Below are 22,112 nucleotides of genomic sequence, written 5' to 3' on the forward strand. Positions count from 1 at the left end.
GTTACGAGTAAAAATTCAATGGTTATATTGCTTCAGGCAGATACCTCAGACACCCATTTATGAATTACCATTAACTGAGCCAAATGCATTCCAAGCAATGACAATCTGTAAATTTACAAGTTCCAGTGAACATCAACTGGAAGGATGCGAGACATTTCACATGGAAGAAACAGATGCAGACAGGCTCATGGAAGATTCAGGCAAGGGCAGGTAGTTCCATTTTGGTTGAAGAGAGTGTTAATTCTAGTCTAGAGCAAGATCGGTAGAATTCTGATGAAGGCCATGATGAAGAGCCTATAAGGCACTCAATACACAGCATGGAGGCACTGAGAAGTTATGAGTGGTGTAGTAAACCTAACAGTTATATTCTATAGGACATGTCAAAATTTGGAAAAACTGGTTTAGAATCTATTCCAATGAACAAGAAGTAGCAAATACCGTGGATAGAAAGCACAGGACAGAGGAGAAGGACACTACAGAGCACTACCGAGTGGCATAACTAAGTAGCTATGGGACTGAGGACGCTGGAGTGAAAACCACCTGAGGCCCTACATCTACAATTGAAGGAAGGGCTTTGGGCCACCCACAGGAATAGGCAGAGGAGCTTAAGAGCTGTATATGCCTGGGGTGCCTGGCGGCTCAGTCGGTTGAGCATCTGACTTTTGCTTGGGTCATGATCTTGCGGTCCATGGGTTCAACCCTTGTGTCAGGCTCTGTGCTGACAGCTCAGAGCCTGGAACCTGCTTTGGATTCCGTGTCTCCCTCTCTCTCTGCCCCTCCCCCACTCATGCTCTGTGTCTCTCTCAAAAATGGATATTTTTTAAAATTTAAAAAAAAAAAAGAGCTAGATATGGACCTGGGGGAGAAATGGGGGAGAGGAAAACTAGTTATGAAGGAAGAATTAGATTAATTTGGGGTCAATGCCAAGTATTCCACTGAGGTTTTCTCTCTTCCATGTAAGGGTCTTAAAAACAAAATAAAATTCAGAGGTGGAAGAAGCACTCTGAAGAGATATCCTGGTTGAGTCTAGGAGCTTAAGGAAATTCTTTCTTTTTTTTTTTTTAAATTTTTTTTAATGTTTTATTTATTTTTGAGACAGAGAGAGACGGAGCATGAACGGGGGAGGGGCAGAGAGAGAGAGGGAGACACAGAATCGGAAGCAGGCTCCAGGCTCTGAGCCATCAGCCCAGAGCCCGACGCGGGGCTCGAACTCACGGACCGCGAGATCGTGACCTGAGCTGAAGTCGGCCGCTTAACCGACTGAGCCACCCAGGCGCCCCTTAAGGAAATTATTTCTATCATTTCTCTACTACAGAGTAGCCAATGAAGGTTAGATTATTGGCCAAAGGTCTAAAAAGTAAGGGCATAGGTACTAGGACTCCTAGAAGAGCTGTTTTCGTGCACATAATTCTGCCTCCTATTCACCAGAAACATTTTAAGTTCCTACATAGGGCTGGAATCAATAACTGATCATTCTATTCCACAAATATTGGCACAGTGTATTACAGAGTTGATTCTTTTTTTTTAATATTTATTTTTCAGAGAGCAAAAACTGGGGAGGGGCAAAGAGAGGGGGACAGAGGATATGAACCAGGCCGTGCTCTGACAGGTTGACAGCAGCAAGCCCTATGTGGTGCTTGAACCCATAAACCACAAGATCATGATCCGAGCCAAAGTCGGACCCTCAACCGACTGAGCCACCCAGATGCCCCAAGAGTCTGTTCTTGAAGGCACTTATCACCAAACTTCTAACCATTACATGAGCCCATTAATTAGTTCACAGATGATTACTATACAGAAAGAAATCAGTCATTGATTAAAACATATTTGGAATTACTAGGGATTAGGTAACTCTTTCCATTTTATACTTTAAAAACCACACTCTGTCTTTCTTGCTCTGTAGCATGCATGTGCTCTCGCGCTCTCTCTCTCTCACACACACACACACACACACACACACACACACACACACACACACACATACACCCCTACCTTGTATCTTATGAGCTGGATAAGCAAATACCAGCCTACACAATTCTATAGCATGCCTCAAAGCCCTGATACAGTAATTCCGGGTCATTCTAGCTTTTGTTCCCATCTGTTTGGGGCTCATTATACCAACAACTCCTGCAAATGGTGTCAGAAAGGTGAAGCGTCAAATCCACAAAGGGGAGACCCTGACAACTCCCTGCTACTGCAATATCAATCATTGCTGGTGGTTTCTACTTTTATCTCCCTCTCTCCTTAGTTATCCCCACTCACACTGTCAGTATGGTTAGAATATTTCACCTACACCTCACAATATGTCGAAAGGAAATAGACACACGCTGTGAAAAGCTGGTAATTTTATTGGGTTCCTTTACCTTTAAAAATCTGTTACTTGGTCAAGTCTGGTTTCTGGGCCCCTTTTTTGCAGGGAAATTGAGGCAAACATTTTTATGTGGTCCTCTGGTGCCTGCTCTGTACTCCAAGAATTATATACACAAGGATCATTAGAGTAGTGTTTCGCCCATTAAGATATAATAACCGTCAGCAGGGACAAAAAGCAGATCAGTATCACAGATTCAAACTAACAGGCACACATAAAAACTATGTGCCTGCTTCAGGCACATGCATAGGGTCAGGGTCTTACACGATAGGGAAATTCCCTCTCCAGTTTGGAGGCGGCTTTTCACAAGACCAGGGTAAGTAGAAAGAACATGCAGGAATTCTCTCAGCCCTCTAGCCATTTTTAACCCGGAACACTTTTCTATCCCCGAGTGCAACCATTTCCAAATAAACCAAAAATGACTGTGCTTGCTGTTTGAAGGGCTTCTAATTAGTAAAACACAAGCAGTTACTTAAAGGAGCTGTTCTTTTTGACTGAAGGAACACCTTTGGGCAAGAAACACATGGAAGACTGAGGTAGGAAAGGCACACGCCTCGGTCTGTTAGATTAGCCAAAGTAAATCTGGTCATCCAAGGTGTGGAAGATGCCACAGACAGATAGAGCTGGGGTAGCTTACTAGGATTTGGCTGATGTTGATTTTAAAAATCACCTCTATGCTGCCCAGTTTATGCCTTGTTCTGTTTCCTTCAGTAAGTGGTTGACATGAACACCTTGCACAAAGTGGGTGTTTAATAATTGTTTGCAAGTTGTTTGCAGATTTATTCTCAGCCCACGAAAACAAAGATTAATAGGATTATTTGGCTCTACTAATAGAAATTATTTTCTTAACAACATTAACTTCCAAATGGCCAGCATAAAACTTAGCTGTTTGGTCCAAATTACTGATATTTCTACGGCTTAATAAATATTCAACTTGTAAGGGAAAGAGAATGAAATGGGGACCATATCATAGAAGGCATTGGGTTTTTAAAACTCTCAGCTAACAGACCCCTCAAAACTCCCACAAACCAACTACCCTGACCTCTACCAAAGAAAAGGCAAGGATGTGGGGTCATGGATGAGGCAGGGGTAGCATCCGAGAGCTGAGGAAAGGTCCAGCAGGAACATCTCCCCACAGGCTCACCTCATAATGACAAGGCCGTCATGGAGAGGGAAGACCAAATTCAGGATAAAACTTGGCAAGAGGTGAAAAGGGGGCCAGGCAGATTGAAGTGTGGAGTCGGGGGGGAGAGCCTGCCCCCACTGAAGAGGTCTGTAACCAGGTCTCTTTGCCATGGTCATAGATCTCCTACAACCTTTTCTCAATATGCCTCACTTTTCCCTACTGACCACTACATTCCACCTCTGGCACCAGGCACACCTGGGCAGATATAGGGACGCACAAAGCCTAGCTCTATGCGTCTTTCCAGATGAAATGCTAAAGGCACCGATTACTAAAGCTTAAAATAATCTTTGTCTAGGCAGACCTTACTACCTAAACAGTTATACTTAATAAATGAACAGCTGCATTTATCGGGAATTTCCTGTGTACCAGGCATTATTCTAAGTGTGAGGTGGGTGCTGCTGCTGGACCTAGTTTTACAGATGGTGAAACTAAGGCACGAGGTCAGACAGCTTGATTTCCCAAGCTCAGTTCCATAATCAAATTTACTGGACTAGGATTATGCTTCTTTTATCCTTTATAAGTGCTAGGCTATAAATAATCCCTCCACCTAAAATCCTTACCATCTTAAAAAACAAACAAAAAAATCAGTGAGCCAACTCCCCACGACAGTCTACACAAACACTGTGGTCTCTAAATAGCATTACGTGCTTTTTTTTTTTACATTAATCAACAGCCTCCCGGTGGGAACCAGATATGCCTCATGCTACAAAAATTCTGTTTGTGTCTTATACACAACCATAAACTCACCGTTATTTAATAATCACTAATATTTAATACAGTCCTAATATGCTATCGCAATATACATAAGAAAACAGTCTAACTTCAATCTTTGCGAACTACTTGCAGTTATTCAAAATCATCAGTATTGCAGTCAAAGTCAGAGCAAAAAATTTCTAAAAACTAGAACTGAGGAACTTGAAAAGCCATTGTCTTAAAAGAAAATATAAATATAAAAAGAAAATACAAGCTAGAGTAATATAAAGTCTTATCTTTTTTTAAAGATATTAACAATTGCATGCTGGAACAGACTAAAAGGAACAGCAAAGGCACAAAGAATGAAGAAACACAAACAAAATTTGCCTCCAGTCCCATAAAGAACAAGAACTATCAAGGGCCTATACTTACAGTCTTACCTACATCACCAAATGCCTGCTAATGTGTCATACTAGTTGGTACAGACCTTAATTTGGGCTTTGATGGAAAGAGAAGGCAAGTGTAAATGACATAGTCGGCGGGAGCTGGCTGGGCGGTAGAAGAAAGGACTGTCCCAAAAGGGACGCTTGTCTATTGCCAAAACTCAAAATCACTCAGTCTTATAAAGCAAAACTCCCAATTCTCACCTAAGTTCAGGCATGTACTATGCCCGAAGGTGCCCAAGGTACCATTTTATAGGTGTAATTAAAATTGTCCATGGTTCAAACCTCAAAGAAGGACACAGGCGCAGAATTCACAAAACCTCCCCTCCTTCCTCCATTCTATTCTCCGTAGGGCAGTGGAATGAGAAACAGTTTGGGTTAAGCTGCTTCTGTTCTTCCATTAGTTCTGGTTCTTTTAAGCCAAAATTACATTCCGAGCAGATTGGATGGTCTCAGCCAGTTGCCTGAAGGTAAAGTACAAAGAAATGCCACCCTCTGCTTTCAGGACTCAGCTCTGTGAGTGAAGGAATGTACAGTGGTTTAGAAAGGGGTGGGTGGGAACCCTGCTGCTCAGGTGTTTCAGACTCAGAGGAAGAAGAAGGTGGGAAAGGGAAGGGAAGTATTAGGCCTATTGTTTCCATTCACCCAGAGATCATTTTAAAAATTGAGGTCTTTTAATATTCAGTAAGTTGACTGACCCTGGCACCTTCATTCAGTATGTCAGCAGCTCGGGATCACATGTCACCTTTGGTGGGTAAACTCCTTCTTATGTGGCATCCTTACTTGTTCTTTTACTTTCAATATACTGTGGTTTTGGGGGGCCCACTTAAATGAAGTATTATGATTCTACAATCTGGTTTTAGCTAAACTGGACAAAATAAACAAGTTGGCTTCAGAAGGTTCCTGCAGATGGGGCACCTGGGTGGCTTAGTCAGTTAAGGGTCCGACTTTGGCTCCAGGTCATGATCTCACAGTTCGTGAGTTCGAGCCCTGCATCAGGCTCTTTGCTGACAGCTCAGGGCCTTCTGTGTCTCCCCCTCTTTCTTCCCCTTCCCTGCTCACACTCTGTCTCCATGTCTCAAAAAAAGAATAAATGTTTAAAAAAAGTTAAAAAAAAGAAGGTTCCTGCAGAGAAACCCCCCAAAATAATCCATCAACAATAAGAAAATGGCAGAGCAGACACTCTGACTGACAGTACAAGTTCTCCACCAGTCATGCAATGAGTTAAAAGCAAGGACAGTTGAGTCAGATTTGCCAAGACACTGACCCCCATATATTATAACAGAATTTATCAAGGGACTATTTGAAGCATGGGTTTAAATACACTATTGTTAATAATGAGTCCATCCCTATTTTTATACTGAGTCTTGAGATATTAGCCAATGAGAACCCAAAGCCAGAGAAATTAGCAAGACATTTAAAAATAATATGAATCTCACCTTAATTCACATTTTGGCATTTGTTTTATAATGTGGATATTAGTTCTGTCACACATTTATATGATATACATGTTTTAGAAAACAGAGCTTAAGAAGCGTGTTCTGAAACTTTTTACTGGTAGAGTGCACAATAAAAAATTTGGAGACCACCTGCCTTCAGTAAAGGGTCTTCCAGGCTAGAATTAGAATGTTCCCCAGGAAAATCCTAGGCAATTCATGGTGAATTTCAGATGCCTGGTAAAATTATGTTTTAGACACCTGGCATAAACATGGACAGAGATTTCTAGAAATTAATAGGTAAAAGGGAGCAAAGTCCAGTGGGCATTCTCAGATCTGGGTCTTAGATTCTGGGCATATAACTAACTGGCGTCCTCCCACATTTTGATTTGAGATTCGTAAACAGAAAGATAGTCTTTGATGCAACTGAATTCCCAAACTGAGATTCTGGACTGGTAAGAACTGAACTGAAAAATGTTTTATTTTGATGTTAGATTAAATATTATAAATATAAATTGTGAGTGTACGGGAAATTCCAAATGAATGCCAAGAGGTTTCTGGCACCTAGTGTGTTGCAAGGCATACAGAGGTTTATGTCAAGAACAGTCAACAGCAATTTTCCATCTCCCCTGGGAAAAGAATGAGAGGAAATCACTAACGTGGAATGAAAACACTAATTTGCAATCATGTAGGCAGTCACTGCGTCCAAGGATGCCAAAATGCTTCTAAACACAAGTCATCCAGTTTAGCAGATGGAAAGCCAGCAAGAAGTAAATCACTTATTCAGAGTCCCTCCTGGACCAAATACAAGTGCTGTGGGTATTATGGTCAGTCTCCTGAAGCCATTCTTCCCCCACAACCAAGGTCCTGCCTTTAGTCATGCACTGCTTTAAACTTCAGTCAGTTTAGAGACCCAGCTTTCTCCAAGATGTCCAATACCATCTTGGGTAGAGAGAAAGCGATAAAGGTGGTTCCCTTTTTGGAGACATCGTATCTCCAACATAGCCCTATCTACTTAGCATTAGACTAGAGTTTTCAGACGCTAGGTGAATACAATAGCTTCAGTGTCTCCAGTCATTTCGGACTCAGATCATCTAAAACCGAATTGATCTTTCTGCTTCTACCTACACTTTTTCTTCTGTATTTCCAGTTTATGTTTTGGTACTTATATACATTCCTGTTGAAGCCAGAAATCCAACGTACATATACGACTTCTCCGTCACAGATTGCCTCTGATGTGGCTAAATGAAGCAATTCTCTCTCCAAATAGCCCCTGTATGTGGTCTCCATACATTTCTATAGTTAACACCTTAGTTCTGGCCTTCACCATTTATTATCTCAATCATCACAATCCTTTTCCAACAGATTTTTTAATTTTTTTAATGTTTATTTATTTTTGAGAGAGTGTGAGCAGTGGAGGGGCGGAGAGAGCAGGAGACACAGAATCTAAAGCAGGCTCCAGGCTCTGAGCTGTCAGCACAGAGGCCGACGTGGAGCTTGAACTCACAACCTATGAGATCATGACCTGAGCCCAAGTCAGATGCTCAACCGACTGAGCCACCCAGAAGCCCCGCAATCCCTTTCTAGCAGATTTATCCACCTTCAGGATGATTTCTATTTACCCATTCAGCAGACACTGGATGATCATCATTCAGGTGCCAGGCACATTTTCAAGGTGCTAGGGACACATCACTGAGCAATCTCCATCTCAGAACTTACACTCTGATGGTAGATGTAAATGAAAACATCAGTAAATGAACAAATGAAGTCTTGAGAGCTGTGTAGAATATAAGAGAATTAACTTAGGGTAGCTTCAATTGAAGGGAGGGTCTCTGAGGGAGATTCTATATGCCAAAACCTAGCAAAGGAAAGAAGCTAGCTATGGTGGGGCAGAAAAGCATTTCAAACATAGGGAATGTGCAATGTGGCTCACTCAAAAAGTGCTATGCCTTCAAAGACACAGAAGAAGAAAAGAACTTGGCCATTTTAAGCAATCAAAGAGTTCTGTTGTGGTTAGCGTGCAGTGAGGCGGGGAACAAGAACAGCCAAGGAAAGTAAGAGGGACCAGCTGAGGCCACAGCACGCAAGGCCTTGCAAGCCCATCTCCCACAGCCTGAGAGGTGGTTCTGTATTCAAAATTAGATCACGGGACTGAAACTCTTAAATCCTGTCTCCCTGTTACTGATGAGATAATATCCCAATTTTGCATGATGATATGACGATATTCAGGGCTCCTCCTGTTCTGGACGCTGTTTGCCTTTCTAGCCCCAAGGCCTGAAACAACCCGCATTCACATAGGATCCATAGATTCCAGCAGGACCTCCTCCTTGCATGCCTTCTTTCCTTAGTTGGAAAAGCTTCTCTGTGTGATGACCACTGTTCTGTCCATTAAGGCTCGAGTTTTACAGGAGTCTGGATGCTACGCTGTTATTTCGTAAGCAGCTCTATTGTCCACTTGGGCTGCTATGCACATCTCTCCCACTATCCTGTGCACTCCTGAGAATGTTCGAGTCTGGATCTTGTGTGCTGTGGCTGTCATGGTGCCTGATACAAAACTGGCATTCAACTTGTCAGGATGAGCCCTGGGTGTTGTATGGAAGCCAATTTGACAATAATTTATATTCTTCAACAACAACAACAACAACAACAACAACAACAACAACAACAACTGGTATTCAATCCATGTTTACTGAGGGAGGGGAGGCAGGGAGGCAGGAAGGCAGGAAGGTAGGAAGGCAGGAAGGAAGGAAGTTTTTGCCCGAATGCACCAAAATGAATATATGACATTCTGATTCCATCTATTCTAAGGTTTGGTCTATTTTTCTTAATTAACTTAAAATTTTAAATATTGAATGGCTTTATATGTGCTACATTAGCCCAATGAGTTGTAAACAAAGCTTTATTATCAGAGAAATTCTTAGAAAAGAAAAACAACATGACATAAAGGAGCAAACTTGCTATCTGTAGGACCTGGAGGTACAGAGCCTCAAAATCCCACTTCTTGAGTATGTATCAAAGGCAGTGTCTACTGGACAACAGAGAAGCAATCACCCTTAGAAACGAGGAAGACAAGGTTGTTTTTTAAGACTTGAACCAGGAAATACTGGATTATCCATCTATGGGAGGTAATTGTGAATGGATGTACCTAAACCATTATCAAGGTGACCAACCTGTGATCCCAGTTAGGGGAGAAAGAGCATAAACAAAGATACAATGCCAAGGAGAGGCAAGTGATAAGGAGGTATTAATGATCAGCGGTGAGAAACATTTTCATCATGACAAAGGAAAAGTCTGTTCTCTAAGTGTATCCTCTCACTTTTTGGTTTATACATCAGCATCTTGTGAGTTTGGAAAATGCGAGTTAGTGCATCTGTCTTTGTGCACTGACAAAGATGAATATATGACCAAAGGCTGAAGGATGGCCTCTTAATTGTGGTCATTTCACCAGGGCTGATGTGTTGTGCGACCTTGCCTGGCTGCCAGCTGGCCAGCCCCAATCAGATCTCACTGCAGCCCCTCTCACATTAAAACACGCATTGTGGGCCAACATCAGCACAGGGAGTCCTTTCATCAGGATGACAACACAAGGCCAAGTGCATTCCATTCACGACCAGACACAGACTCAGAATGAAATGTAACTGACACAGCTCGGGCTCCTAAGTGACCTTCAGATGCCAGTGTCAGTCAAATGGTTCTAAAGAAAAATTAAGCTCGGGTTATGTTCATCTGGAATGCATTACTAAATGAAGACATGGAATAGAGGTGATTTTTTTTTTTTTTTAAGAACTTAGGAGCCAACTCTGTGGTGGGGAATGGAGGTGCTTGAAAAAGGAGAAAGGACTAAAATGGTGCCCACAAGTGCTAGAAATCTATGATGCTACAAGTGCCATTTCTAACACTAACATGTAAGTTTGCTAGTGCTTCAGGTAAGCATGTTCTCATCTAGAGTAGAATACTGGAAAAGGTATGGGTGAACTCATCTCTTATCTAACTCACAATGAGCGTTCACTCCAACAAGGCTGAAGTGCCATGGAAAGAAGGTTTATAGTCCGGAGTTGGTAAATGGAATACCACATGGCTGGAATGACTCTCATCATACGGCCATCTGATATACCACAGCAGGATGTGCCTAAAAAGAACTGAATAAAGTCTAAGATGCTGCCGCCATTGTAAAGATTCATATCCACAGCGCCACACATCATCATGATGAAACCAAGCAGAACTGATTTTCACCAAACTTAGGAAGAATACTGTTGTTGAGGATAAGACTCTGCCGCTAGATCTGGAGAATTCCTTTCCAAATTCAGACTACATAAAAAACTCAGTCTCTTTGACAAATGGCTATAAACTTTCCTGCTGATTTATCTGTTCCACTTTTTCACTAGCATGACAGTTTCCTGGTTTGAAATGAAACTCAATTCTTCTAGAAGATCTAACCCCTAAAATCACTAAAGAATCCCTTTCTAATTGTGATGGTGGACCCCTTTAGCTACCCCTGTCCAGATTCAAATCCACTCCTGCAACATTTTCTGAGGTTTAATATTCACACTTATGTATTTATTTCTACTTAATTAAGCTTAAATATTACAAATAGTTCATTTGAATACTATGACTATCATCCAATTCAGAATATTTTTAGCTTTATGTGGAATTTTTAATGTTTGCAATAAAGCAAAACTCCTTTGAGAGGAGAACTCGTGTGTATATTTTGAGTGTCTTTTGGTTCGGGACCTCTGGGAGCCTTCTGCGGTGCACCAGAGTGAAACAAACGTTTGTGAGGTAACAAAGACTGAGACCTGAAGGACAATGTGGTTTGAAATTGCCTCCACCGCTAAACCCATGCTAAATTCTACTGAAACCATCTACGAGAGATTACTATTCAGAAAATATTATCAATGACATGTCAAAATAAAGATTACATTTAAATGATTACTGAGAAAGGGGAGTGTTGTTTACATGCAAAACACAGATTTCAAAAAGGTAAGATGGGTTTTGGTCTACTTTTCTAGAGACGAAGAAAAATAGATGGAAGTAATATTTCCTCTTTTTAAAGGTCATATTTTAAATTATGCCAAAGATAACCAAGTTGAAATAATACCATTTGAAAAAAAAGAAGGGATTAAAAAACAATGACGTAGCCAAGTGCATGAAGAGGAAAAGTGTTCCTCCACAGAAGTATTCCAGCTAATGAAGAATTGATGGAGTTAGCATTATAATTATTTTGCACTTCTAATGAAATCATGAATCCCACTAACAACATAAACAAATAGATATTATGTATTTCTTGATATAATATACGAGAGCACTCACGAAGTGAGTGTCACCCTACTCAGATGAAGTCTCTAGATCAAACTAACAATTTACAGGAACCACATGGGTACAGAAAAATGTAATAAATGAGAACACGGCAATGCAATCAGAACATCTAAAATGTGGGAAAATCCACAGGACAAATGACCTGATTTCTTAAAAAATAATAACAATAATAATTACAAAGGAAAAAAAGAAATACGATGGAGTGCAGAAACTTCTAGATTAAAAGAAAACTGAGGGACACAGCAAAGGCAATGCATGAAATTTGTCTGCGTCCTCATTCAAACTAATTGTAAACAAATGGATGAATTAGCATGTATAGAGTCAGGGAAATTAGAATTACATATATGATAATACTGAGAAATTATCATAAATGTTTTTAAATGCACAATAATGGCACTAGAATTATGCTTGAAAAAGCATCTCTTAACTTTTATCAGTGTTCTGACATTTTTAACAGATGAATTGTAAATGGCTGGGATGACTTTACAATTGTCCAGCTGGTGAGAGAGCGTACTTCAGATGAAACAGGAATGAACTGGTAGTTTTGTAGCTGGGTACTGAGTACATGGGATTTATTATATGGCATTCTAATAATTTATACATTTAAAACTTTTCACAATAAAATGCTGAAAAATTTTAAAGTTGGAAAAAAGCAACAGCGAAGACTTACCCTGCTGGATATCCTTCATTTCTAAATGCAAACTAGATATCAAGATTCCCACAGTTTGAGATCGCTTTCCATCCAATAACTTGATGATCTGGAATTTAAAAACAAAGTTAATACACACTCAGATATCTGTGCAATCTTTCAGAAGCATACCAAAAACATTAAGATTTTTAGATACTTTGATGAATTAAACTGATGCTACACTCTATTTTAACAAGATTTTAATACTAAAGTGACTTATCCACAACTGTAGATTTTTAAAAAATATTTATTTATTTTGAGAGCGAGAGAGCACATGTGTGGAAGTGGGGGAGAGGCAGAGAAAGAGGGAGAAGGAAGGAGAATCCCAAGTAAGCTCCACACTGTCAGCGCGGAGCCTGAGACCTCACAAATTGTGAGATCATGACCTGAACCTAAAGCAAGAGTGGGTACACAGGTGCCCCTAACTATAGCTATTTTAGAAAATAAAGGAAAAACACCACCCCAAACTCTGCTAGTCTAACACAAGCGCTAAAATCTTTATGATCTTATACTCAGATCTTTTTATTCAAACACTTAACTAACTAAACTGTTATTGCAATATATGTGTAATTTTATATCCAGCTTTTCTACTTATCATTGGCATATTTCCACATTGCAACTTCTTAGGTCACTTCAATAGCCTTTAATCTTCTTGGCTGTGTCATCTGCCTAGTGGTTTAGAGGGAAGATCAGTGGGATTTCAACTCAGCTGGTTAGCTGTTTAAAAGTGATAATGGCCTTGGGGCGCCTGGGTGGCTTGGTCGGTCAAGCGTCCGACTTCAGCTCAGGTCATGATCTCATGGTCCGTGAGTTCAAGCCCCGCGTCGGGCTCTGTGCTGACAGCTCAAAGCCTGGAGCCTGTTTCAGATTTTGTGTCTCCCTCTCTCTCTGCCCCTCCCCTGTTCATGCTCTGTCTCTCTCTGTCTCAAAAATAAATAAATGTTAAAAAAAAAAATTAAAAAAAAAAAAGTGATAATGGCCTTGGAAAAGTGACTTACCCTCTAGGAGGAGTTTAATTTCTTCCTCAGGGATAGGGCTTGACTACATTTTTTTTTGTATATTGATTCTAAAACTTGCATAATATCTGTAAAGCACCTCGTATAATATATTCTTAACATAGATTTAAATAAAATTTCCTCTTCTTGTGCTATTTTTAATATAAACAATGTAATACTTTTTTAGAATCACTTTATTTTTTTATTTTTTTTTACACTTTTATAAATGCTTTATGTTCATTATTTAATTCTCCCTGCATTGTACTAATTTACATAGTATTCCTACATTTTTACTTTTTATTTTTTCAATATATGAAATTTATTAACAATGTAATACTTTGTACATTAAGCCTTAATTTTATTTTATTTTATTTTTTTAATTTTTTTTTAACGTTTATTTATTTTTGAGACAGGGAGAGACAGAGCATGAACAGGGGAGGGTCAGAGAGAGGGAGACACAGAATATGAAGCAGGCTCCAGGCTCTGAGCTGTCAGCACAGAGCCCGACGCGGGGCTAGAACTCACGGACCGCAAGATCATGACCTGAGCCAAAGTCGGACGCTTAAGCGACTGAGCCACCCAGGCGCCCCAAGCCTTAATTTTAAATTGCTTAAAATTGCTTTTTAATAATAATATATATCAAAACTTTACACTCTTTTTATAAACTCCAAACACCTCACTGCCAATTCTGAAGAGAAAGCTCTTCATAGTTTTGTCTTCTTTAAAACTAGTCAGCCAAATCAGTTCCTTCTAACATATCACACAGTCACGACTAAGGGGGTAGGGGGTGGGGGGCGGGAGATCTTTTCTCTCATGTGACACAGCTACAAAAACCAATAGAAAATGCACACCAAACATCACCAAATCATAAGCTTTTTTTTTTAATGCACTTTGCTGGACCAAATACAAATTAAATGAAACAGCTGTGTTTCCCCTCCCACTTAGGTACTTATAAATTTACCAAAATATAATGAAGACACAGACAGCAACAAGCACCTGCATTTATATTGGCCCTGGACCGACTGAGTTACCTGCTGGTTGAGCAATAAGGAACAAAAGGAGTTTGTTCCAAGATTGTCTAATTACCGATTTATCAGCTGATCCTCAATCAATTATTGCCAAACCTCATATTTCCTCTCCCTTCTCAGAATGGCTACTTTTATGTAACTATTAGACCTAAAATATAGTAAATACCAAGATTTTATCCGAATAAAAGGAAATTTGATTTTTCAGTCCAATGTGTTTAATAATTTCAATAGTCTTAGAGAAAGATTCCTGGGAGACACAGAATTTCAAGAGTTTTTAAAGGAATTAGGAAGGTAGGTAGTTGGTCTTTTTAATTTTTTTATATACAAAAACAAAAGAGATTATATCTAATCAATATTTTCTTTTTTTAAAAACTTTTTTAATGTTTATTTTTTTTCTAAATGTCTATTCATTTTTGAGAGAGAGAGAGAGAGAGAGAGAGAGAGAGAGAGAGAGCACACGCAAAATCAAGGGAGGAGCAGAGAAAGAATGAGACACAGAATCTGAAGCAGGCTCCAGGCTCCAAGCTGTCAGCACAGAGCCTGATGCGGGGCTCTAACTCAGAAACAGCAAGATCATGACCTGAGCCGAAGTCGGAGGCTTAACCAACTGAGCCGTCCAGGTGCCCCATGTTTATTTATTCTTGACAGAGAGAGAGAAAGAGCACACATTGGGGATGGACATAAAGAGAGAGAGGAAGACACAGAACCCAAAGCAGGCTGCAGGCTTTGAGCTATCAGCATAGAGCCCTACACAGGGCTTGAATTCACGAGCCATGAGATCATGACCTGAGCTGAAGTCAGATGCTTAACTGACTGAGCCACCCAGGTGCCCCTCAAATATTTTCTTTAAAAAAGCAATTTCGGGGCGCCTGGGTGGCTCAGTCCATTGAGTGGCCGGCTTCAGCTCAGGTCATGATCTCGCGGTCCATGGGTTCGAACCCTGCATTGGGCTCTGTGCTAACAGCTCAGAGCCTGGAGCCTGTTTCGGACTCTGTGATTCCCTCTCTCTGACCCTCCCCTGTTCATGCTCTGTCTCTCTCTGCCTCAAAAACGAATAAACGTTAAAAAAAAATTTTTTTTTTAAAGCAATTTCTGGCTTTTTCTTAGGTTGAGAACACAAATTTAACGTGAAATGATTTGTGGGCACCTAGGTAGCTCAGTCAGTCAGTTGAGCAACCAACTCTTGATTTCGGCTCAGATCATGATCCCAGAGTTGTAGAATTGAGCCCCGTGTCAGGCTCTGTGCTGAACCTGAAGTCTGCTTGGGATTTTCTCTCTCTCTCTCTCTCTCTCTGCCCCTTTTCCCTGCACATACTCTCTCTCTCTCTCCCCTATCTCTCTCTCTAAATATATATATATATATATATATACACACACACACACACACACACAAATATATATATATATACACACAAATATATATATACACACACACGAATATATATACATATACATACATATATATGTGTATACACATATATATGTATGTATATGTATATATTCTGTGAATATTCTATGTGCCTGGCACTGCTTTGGACCCTGAGGATATGGAGGTGCTTGAGATAGATCAAGTCCTTGCCCTTGTGAAGTCTGTAGAGTTTAGTTATCTAAAAAAAAAAAAATCACTTCGGCTTTGTTTTTCTTTCTCAAGATTGCACTGGCTATTTGAGGTCTTTTGTGGTTCTATACACACATTTTAGGATTATTTTTTCTATTTCTGTGAAAAATGACATTGAAATTTTGATAGGGATTGCATTGAATCTGTAGATTTCTTTGGGTAGTACAGACATTTTGACAATATTAATTCTTCTAATCCATAAGCACAGAATATCTTTACATTCAATTGTGCCTTTAATTTCTTTCATCAGTGTCTTACACTTTGCAGTGTATTAGTCTGTCACCTCCTTGGTTAAATTTATTCCTATATATTTTATTATTTTTGATATAATTATAAATGGGATTATTTTCTTAATTTCTGATTGCTCACTGCTAGTATATAGAAATGCAACAGATTTTTGTGTATTTATTTTATACCCTGAGACTTTACTGAATTCATTTATTAGTCCTAACAGTTTTGGGTGGAGTCTTTAGGGTTTTCTATATATAAAATCACATTATTTGCAAATAGTTACAGTCTTACTTCCTCCTTTCCTTTCTAGTTGCTTTTTATTTCTTTTCTTGCCTAATTACTCTGGCTAGTTCTCAGTACTATGTTGAATAAAAGTGGCAAGAGAAGGCATCGTTGTCTTGATCCTGATCTTAGAGGAAAAGCTTTCAGCTTTTCAGTCTTGAGTATGATATTAGCTGTGGGCTTGTTGATCATTTTTTATCATATATGGATGTTGAATTTGGTCAAGTGCTTTTTCTGCATCTATTGAGATGATGATTTTTATTCTTCATTTTGTTAATGAGATGTATCACACTGACTGATTTACAGATACTTAACTATCCTTGTATCCCTGGAATAAATCCCACTTGATCATGATGTATAATCCTTTTAATGTGCTGCAGAATTTGGTTTGCTAATATCTGGTCATGGATTTTTGCATCTATGTTCATCAGGGATATTGGTTTGTAGTTTTCCTTTTTTGGTGTGGTGCTCATGTCTGGTTTCAGTATCAGGGTGACGCTGGCCTTTTAAAATGAGATTGGAAGCATTCCTTCCTCTAATTTTTCGGATGAGTTTGAGAAGTATAGGTATTAAATCTTCTTTGAATGTTTGATAGGGACACTATCTGGTCTTGGGCTTTTGTTACTGGTAGGTTTTTGATTACTCATTCAATCTCCTTACTAGTAACCAGTCTGTTCAGATTTACTATGATTTAGTCTTAGAAGACTGGTTTTCTAGCGATTTATCCATGTCATGGATATGTCCAACTTGTTGGCATATAATTGTTCATAGTAGTCTCTTATATTCCTTTGTTCTTCTGTGGTATCAATTATAACTTCTTTTTTATTTCTAAATTTATTTGAGCTCTCCCTCTTGTTTTCTTGGTGAGTCTAGCTAAAGATTTGTCATGTTTCTTTTCACAGAACCAGTCGTTAATTTCATCGATCTTTTCTCTTGACTTTTTAGTCTCTTTCATTTACTTCTACTCTGACCTCTGTTATTTTGTTCTTTCTACAAACTTTAGGCATTGTTTGTTCTTTTTCTAGTTCCTTCAGGCGTGAATTTTGATTGCTTAACGTTTTACTTGTTTCTTGAGATGGAGCTGTGCCCTTATGAACTTTTCCCTTAGAACTCCGTTTGCTGCATCCCACTGATTTTGGTATGTTGCATTCCTATTCTCATTTGTCTCAGGGTATTTTTTTTTTAATTTCTCCTTTGATTTCTTCATTGACTCACTGGTTATTCAGCAGCATGTCATTTAATCTCCACTTATCTGTGATTCTTCCACTTCTTGTCATTGATTTCTACCCTCATACCGTTGTGGTCAGAAAAAAGATGCTTGATAGGATTTCAATCTTCTTAAATTTATTGAGATTTATTTTATAGCCTAACATTGTAATCTGTTTTGAAGAATGTTCCATGTGCACTTGAAAAAATGTATATGCTGTTGGTTTTGGACGGAATGTTCTATAGACATCTGTTAAGTCCACCTGGTCTAATGTGTCATTTAAAACCAATTTATCTTATTCCAGCAATTCTACTACTAGGTATTTATCCCAAGAAAACAAAAACAGTAATATGAAAAGATATATGCATCTCATTTCATTGCAGCATTATTTATAATTACCAAGATATGGAAACAACATATTACCAAGTATTTATAATTGGTATTTATAATTACCAAGATATGGACAAACAGATAAAGACGACGTCTCACACACACACACACACACACACACACACACACACACACACACACAGGAATATTATTCGGTCATAAAAAAGAATGGGATCTTGCCGTGTGTGACACCATGGATAGACATAGAGGGTATTATATTAAGTGAAATAAGCCAGACAGAGAAAGACAAACACCATATCAATTCATTTACATGTGGAATCTAAAAAACAAAACAAAACTCATAGATAGAGAAAAGAATGGTGTTTGTTAGAAGGCAGAAAGGTTGGGAGGAGCAGGAAAAATGGGTGAGAGTGTCAAGAGATACAAATTTCCAATTATAAAGTAAATAAGCCATGTATGTAATGGCTTGTACAGTATATACATATATGGAATGTATGTGTATGTACATGATGTAATATAGAACATGGTGACTACAGTCAATAATAGTATAGTACATACCTAAAGGTTGTGAAAGAGTAAATCCTATAAATTCTCATCACAAGAAAAATGTTTCATAAATTTATATGGTGATGGTAACTACACTTATTGTGGTGATCATTTGCAACCTGTAGAGATATTGAATCATTATATTGTACAGCTAAAACTGTTTGTTGTAGGTGAATTATACCTCCATAAAAATCACTTTGGTAAAACTGCTGAAAAGAACTAAAAAGGCAAATAAGACAACACCTGAACTAGTCACAAAGAAAATTCTGAAGAAGCAAGGCTTTGGGAACTGACTGGATTTTATATATATATATATATATATATATATATATATATATATATATACACACACACACACACACACACACACACACACACACACATACATATGTATATGTATATATATATAATATGTATATATATTATATGTATATATATATATATACACATATATATATTAATGTTCATTTATTTTTGAGAGAGAGGGAGAGAGAAAGACAGGATCTGAAGTGGGCTCTGCACTGATAGCAGAGAGCCTGATGCAGGGCTCGAACTCACGAACTAGGAGATCATGACCTGAGTCAGATGCTTAACTAGCTGAGCCACCCAGGGACCCCTGACTAGATTTATTCTTAAATCTCCAGGATAGTAACTGATAAAACCTTGGCCATGGAATACACACTGATGTCAAGGAGATAGGCATGGAAATCAAATTTATGACAAGATCACAAAAAGGTAGCAAAATTTTCTTCAAGAAAACATTCATCAAGCTATCCAGTTCGGGTTCTGAAAACCATGAGTAACACATTCTACCTACAAGCAAGAGAAGGCTTAGATGCAAGTTCTTTTAATAACTAATTAAAAGAAGGCAAGAGAGTAATCAGAAGGGAACTGAGGGAGAGATAGAGAGAGAGGAAAGGACCGACATTGAGATCGCCTGTCACTGGGAAAAACAAGCATATCCATCCCTTCAGTGTTCAACCAGGCTGAAATATGGAAAGGATCTCACCATAGTGAGCCATTCTTGCAATTTTGTCTGATGTCTCAGCATGGCAGGTGTTTGAAAAGAGAGTATTTGTTACCTTTAGCTGGACTACAACTTTAAGACCTGTCTGAAATGCAGTGCTGCCTCCCAAAAGGGAGATGGCCAGTAGTAAAGTCAGAGCATTTGTATTCTCTCCCCTGTTTGTGTGAAATTCCCTGCCTATCTCTCTCTGACTAGCGCTTTAAAAAATATACCTCTAAGTTTCTATGTAGTCCCTCTTTAATTGTGGAATAATGCAAGGTTTCTCAAAAACAGCCAAAATGGTGAGAACAAAATGGACACTGAATGGATGTATGTCTTAACCCTTTTAGTATCTTCCTTTCTTTCCTTTTCCTTCCTTCATGGATTAAAAGATATAATAATAACAACAATAACAATAAAAAAAACATAACATGAAATCTACCTCATTAAATTCTTAAACATTTAATAGTATTGTTAACTATATCACACTGTTGTACAGCAGATATCTAGAATTTTTCATACTGTATAATAAAAACTCGACTCCCCATTTCCTTCTCCACCCCTCCTCCCCCACCCCACAGCCTCTGGGGCAGTTTTCTGCTTCTACTTTCTACTTCTATGAGCTTGACTACTTTAGATACCTCATATAAGTGGAATCATGCAGTATTTGTCCTTCTGTGACTAACTGATTTCACTTAGCATAATTTTCTCAAAGTTCATTCATTCTATAGCATGTGACATAATTTCCTTAAGGCTGAATAATATGCCATTGTGTGTGTGTGTGTGTGTGTGTGTGTGTGTGCATATACACACAACCCTAAACACACACACACACACACACACACACATCACACGGCTTTTATCCATTCATCCATCAGTGGGCATTAGGTTATTTCCATCTCTTGGCTATTGTGAACACTGCTGCAGTGAACATGGGTGTGCAGTTATCTCTTTGAGACCCTGTTTTCAATTCTTTTGGATAAATACCCAGAAGTGAGGCTGTCAGATCATGTGGTGGTTTTCTTTTTAATTTTTGTGAGGAAACTCCACACTGTTTTTCATAGTAGCTGCACCATTTTACATTCCCACCCAAAATGCACAGGAGTTCCAATTTTTCTACATCTTCACCAACACTTGTTCTTTCTTCCCCCCCCCCCTTTTTAAAAAAGTATAGCTATTCTAACAGATGTGAGGTGATACCTCATTGTGGTGTTGATTTGCATTTCCCTGATGACTAGTGATGTTGAACATTTTTTCGTACACCTGTTGGCCATTTGTAGGTCTTTTGTGGAGAAATGTCTAAATCCTTTGCCCATTTTTCAATTGGGATTCTTTTTTATGGAGTTGTAGGTATTCCTTATAGGTTTTGGGTTCTTAATACCTCATCAGATATATGGTTTACATGTGTTTTCTCCCATTCCATAGGTCCTTTACATTCTGATTGCTTCCTTTGTTATGCAGAAGCTTTTCAGTTTGATGTAGTCCCACTTGTCTATTTTTGCTTCTGTTGCCTATCCTTTGGTGTCATATCCAGAAAATAATTCCAAGACCAATATTATGAAGCTTTTCCCCTTATGTTTTCTTCTATGAATTTTATAGTTTCAGAACTTACATTTAAGTCTTTAATCCATTTTGTGTTGATTTCTGTTTATGCTGTAAGGGTCCAATTTCATGCTTTTGCATATGGATATGTGGGTTTTGTTTTGTTTTGTTTTTTGAGGAGCCCATCTTAGCCTTGTTTTGTGGTCTTGGCACCCTTGTTGGAGATCATGTGACCATATACGCATGGGTTTATTTTGGGGCTCTCTATTCTTTTCCACTGGTCTATATGTTTGCTTTGATATCAACACTGTTTCAAATACTGTAGTGTGTAATACATTTTGGAGTTAGGAAGTGGAGAACAATACCAAACAAATTAAAAGGAAAAAATTAGAAGAGAGGGTTAAGAAAAAGAGCAGAACATACACTTTAAAATATCCTTAAGTCCAATATGTAAAATGAATAAAATGAAACCCATGGAGGAACCCATTATATTAATAAACAGACCAAGTGAAAGTTCAGTTGACTAAGAAGGCTGGCCCAAGACTTCAGTATATATTCTTATCTTCCTGAAATTGCTTAACAACGGGGCTGAGCAGGATGTGAGGGATGGTGTTGGGGACAGGGAGGAGAAGGAAAAAGGAAGAGAAACTCTCTGTGGGTTCTCAGGTCATATTTTACAAGCTTCTGCCCAAGTCTTGGCCAACATGATCATGGGAAAAGAGACTGGAATAAGCAAGGGCTCCTTCGTTTAACACATCTATCAAATGACTCCCATTTGCCAGGTACTGAGCTTGGGACTGAGTTCTGTCTTTGGAGAATTGTCAAGTTTACAGAAATATTTGTTCTGTTATTTTTTTGTCTGTTTTATTTTTCTGAGTTTACTACTTTTAGTTACAAAACCAAGTGCTTATTGTAATAAAATATAAACTGTAAAGAAGACCAGAAAAAAAGTAGAAGGTGAAATTCTCTCATCTCCCAATTCCACTGCTCGGTTACCACCACTAGTAATGGGGGCTTGTCTTCTTCCAGATCTAAACATGTATGCGTGCCCACAAGTGTGGAGGGTTTTATCTTTATAAAAATGACAGGCAGTACATTCTGTTCTGCAACTTTTCCCTCTGGTTCTGTATAAGTTTTTTAATTATACAGATACATTCCATGTCAATAGAGGCAGGG

The 22,112-nt window shown here is 38.8% G+C and overlaps 1 protein-coding gene across 8 annotated transcripts in view; it reads right to left on the bottom strand.

Moving 5' to 3' along the window:
* FMN1 (formin 1) overlaps nt 1-22,112 on the bottom strand; it is a 425,066-nt gene that overhangs the window by 148,486 nt on the left and 254,468 nt on the right. For all 8 annotated transcript variants that reach the window (XM_078448455.2, XM_078448453.2, XM_078448448.2 and 5 more), the window contains one exon: nt 12,113-12,200. In XM_078448455.2, coding sequence (XP_078304581.2) covers nt 12,113-12,200 — 88 coding nt within the window. The remainder of the gene's footprint in view (nt 1-12,112; nt 12,201-22,112) is intronic.

The sequence above is a fragment of the Panthera onca genome, chromosome B3 (genome assembly GCF_046562875.1).
Source record: "Panthera onca isolate mPanOnc1 chromosome B3, mPanOnc1 haplotype 2, whole genome shotgun sequence".
Taxonomy (NCBI): Eukaryota; Metazoa; Chordata; class Mammalia; order Carnivora; family Felidae; genus Panthera; species Panthera onca.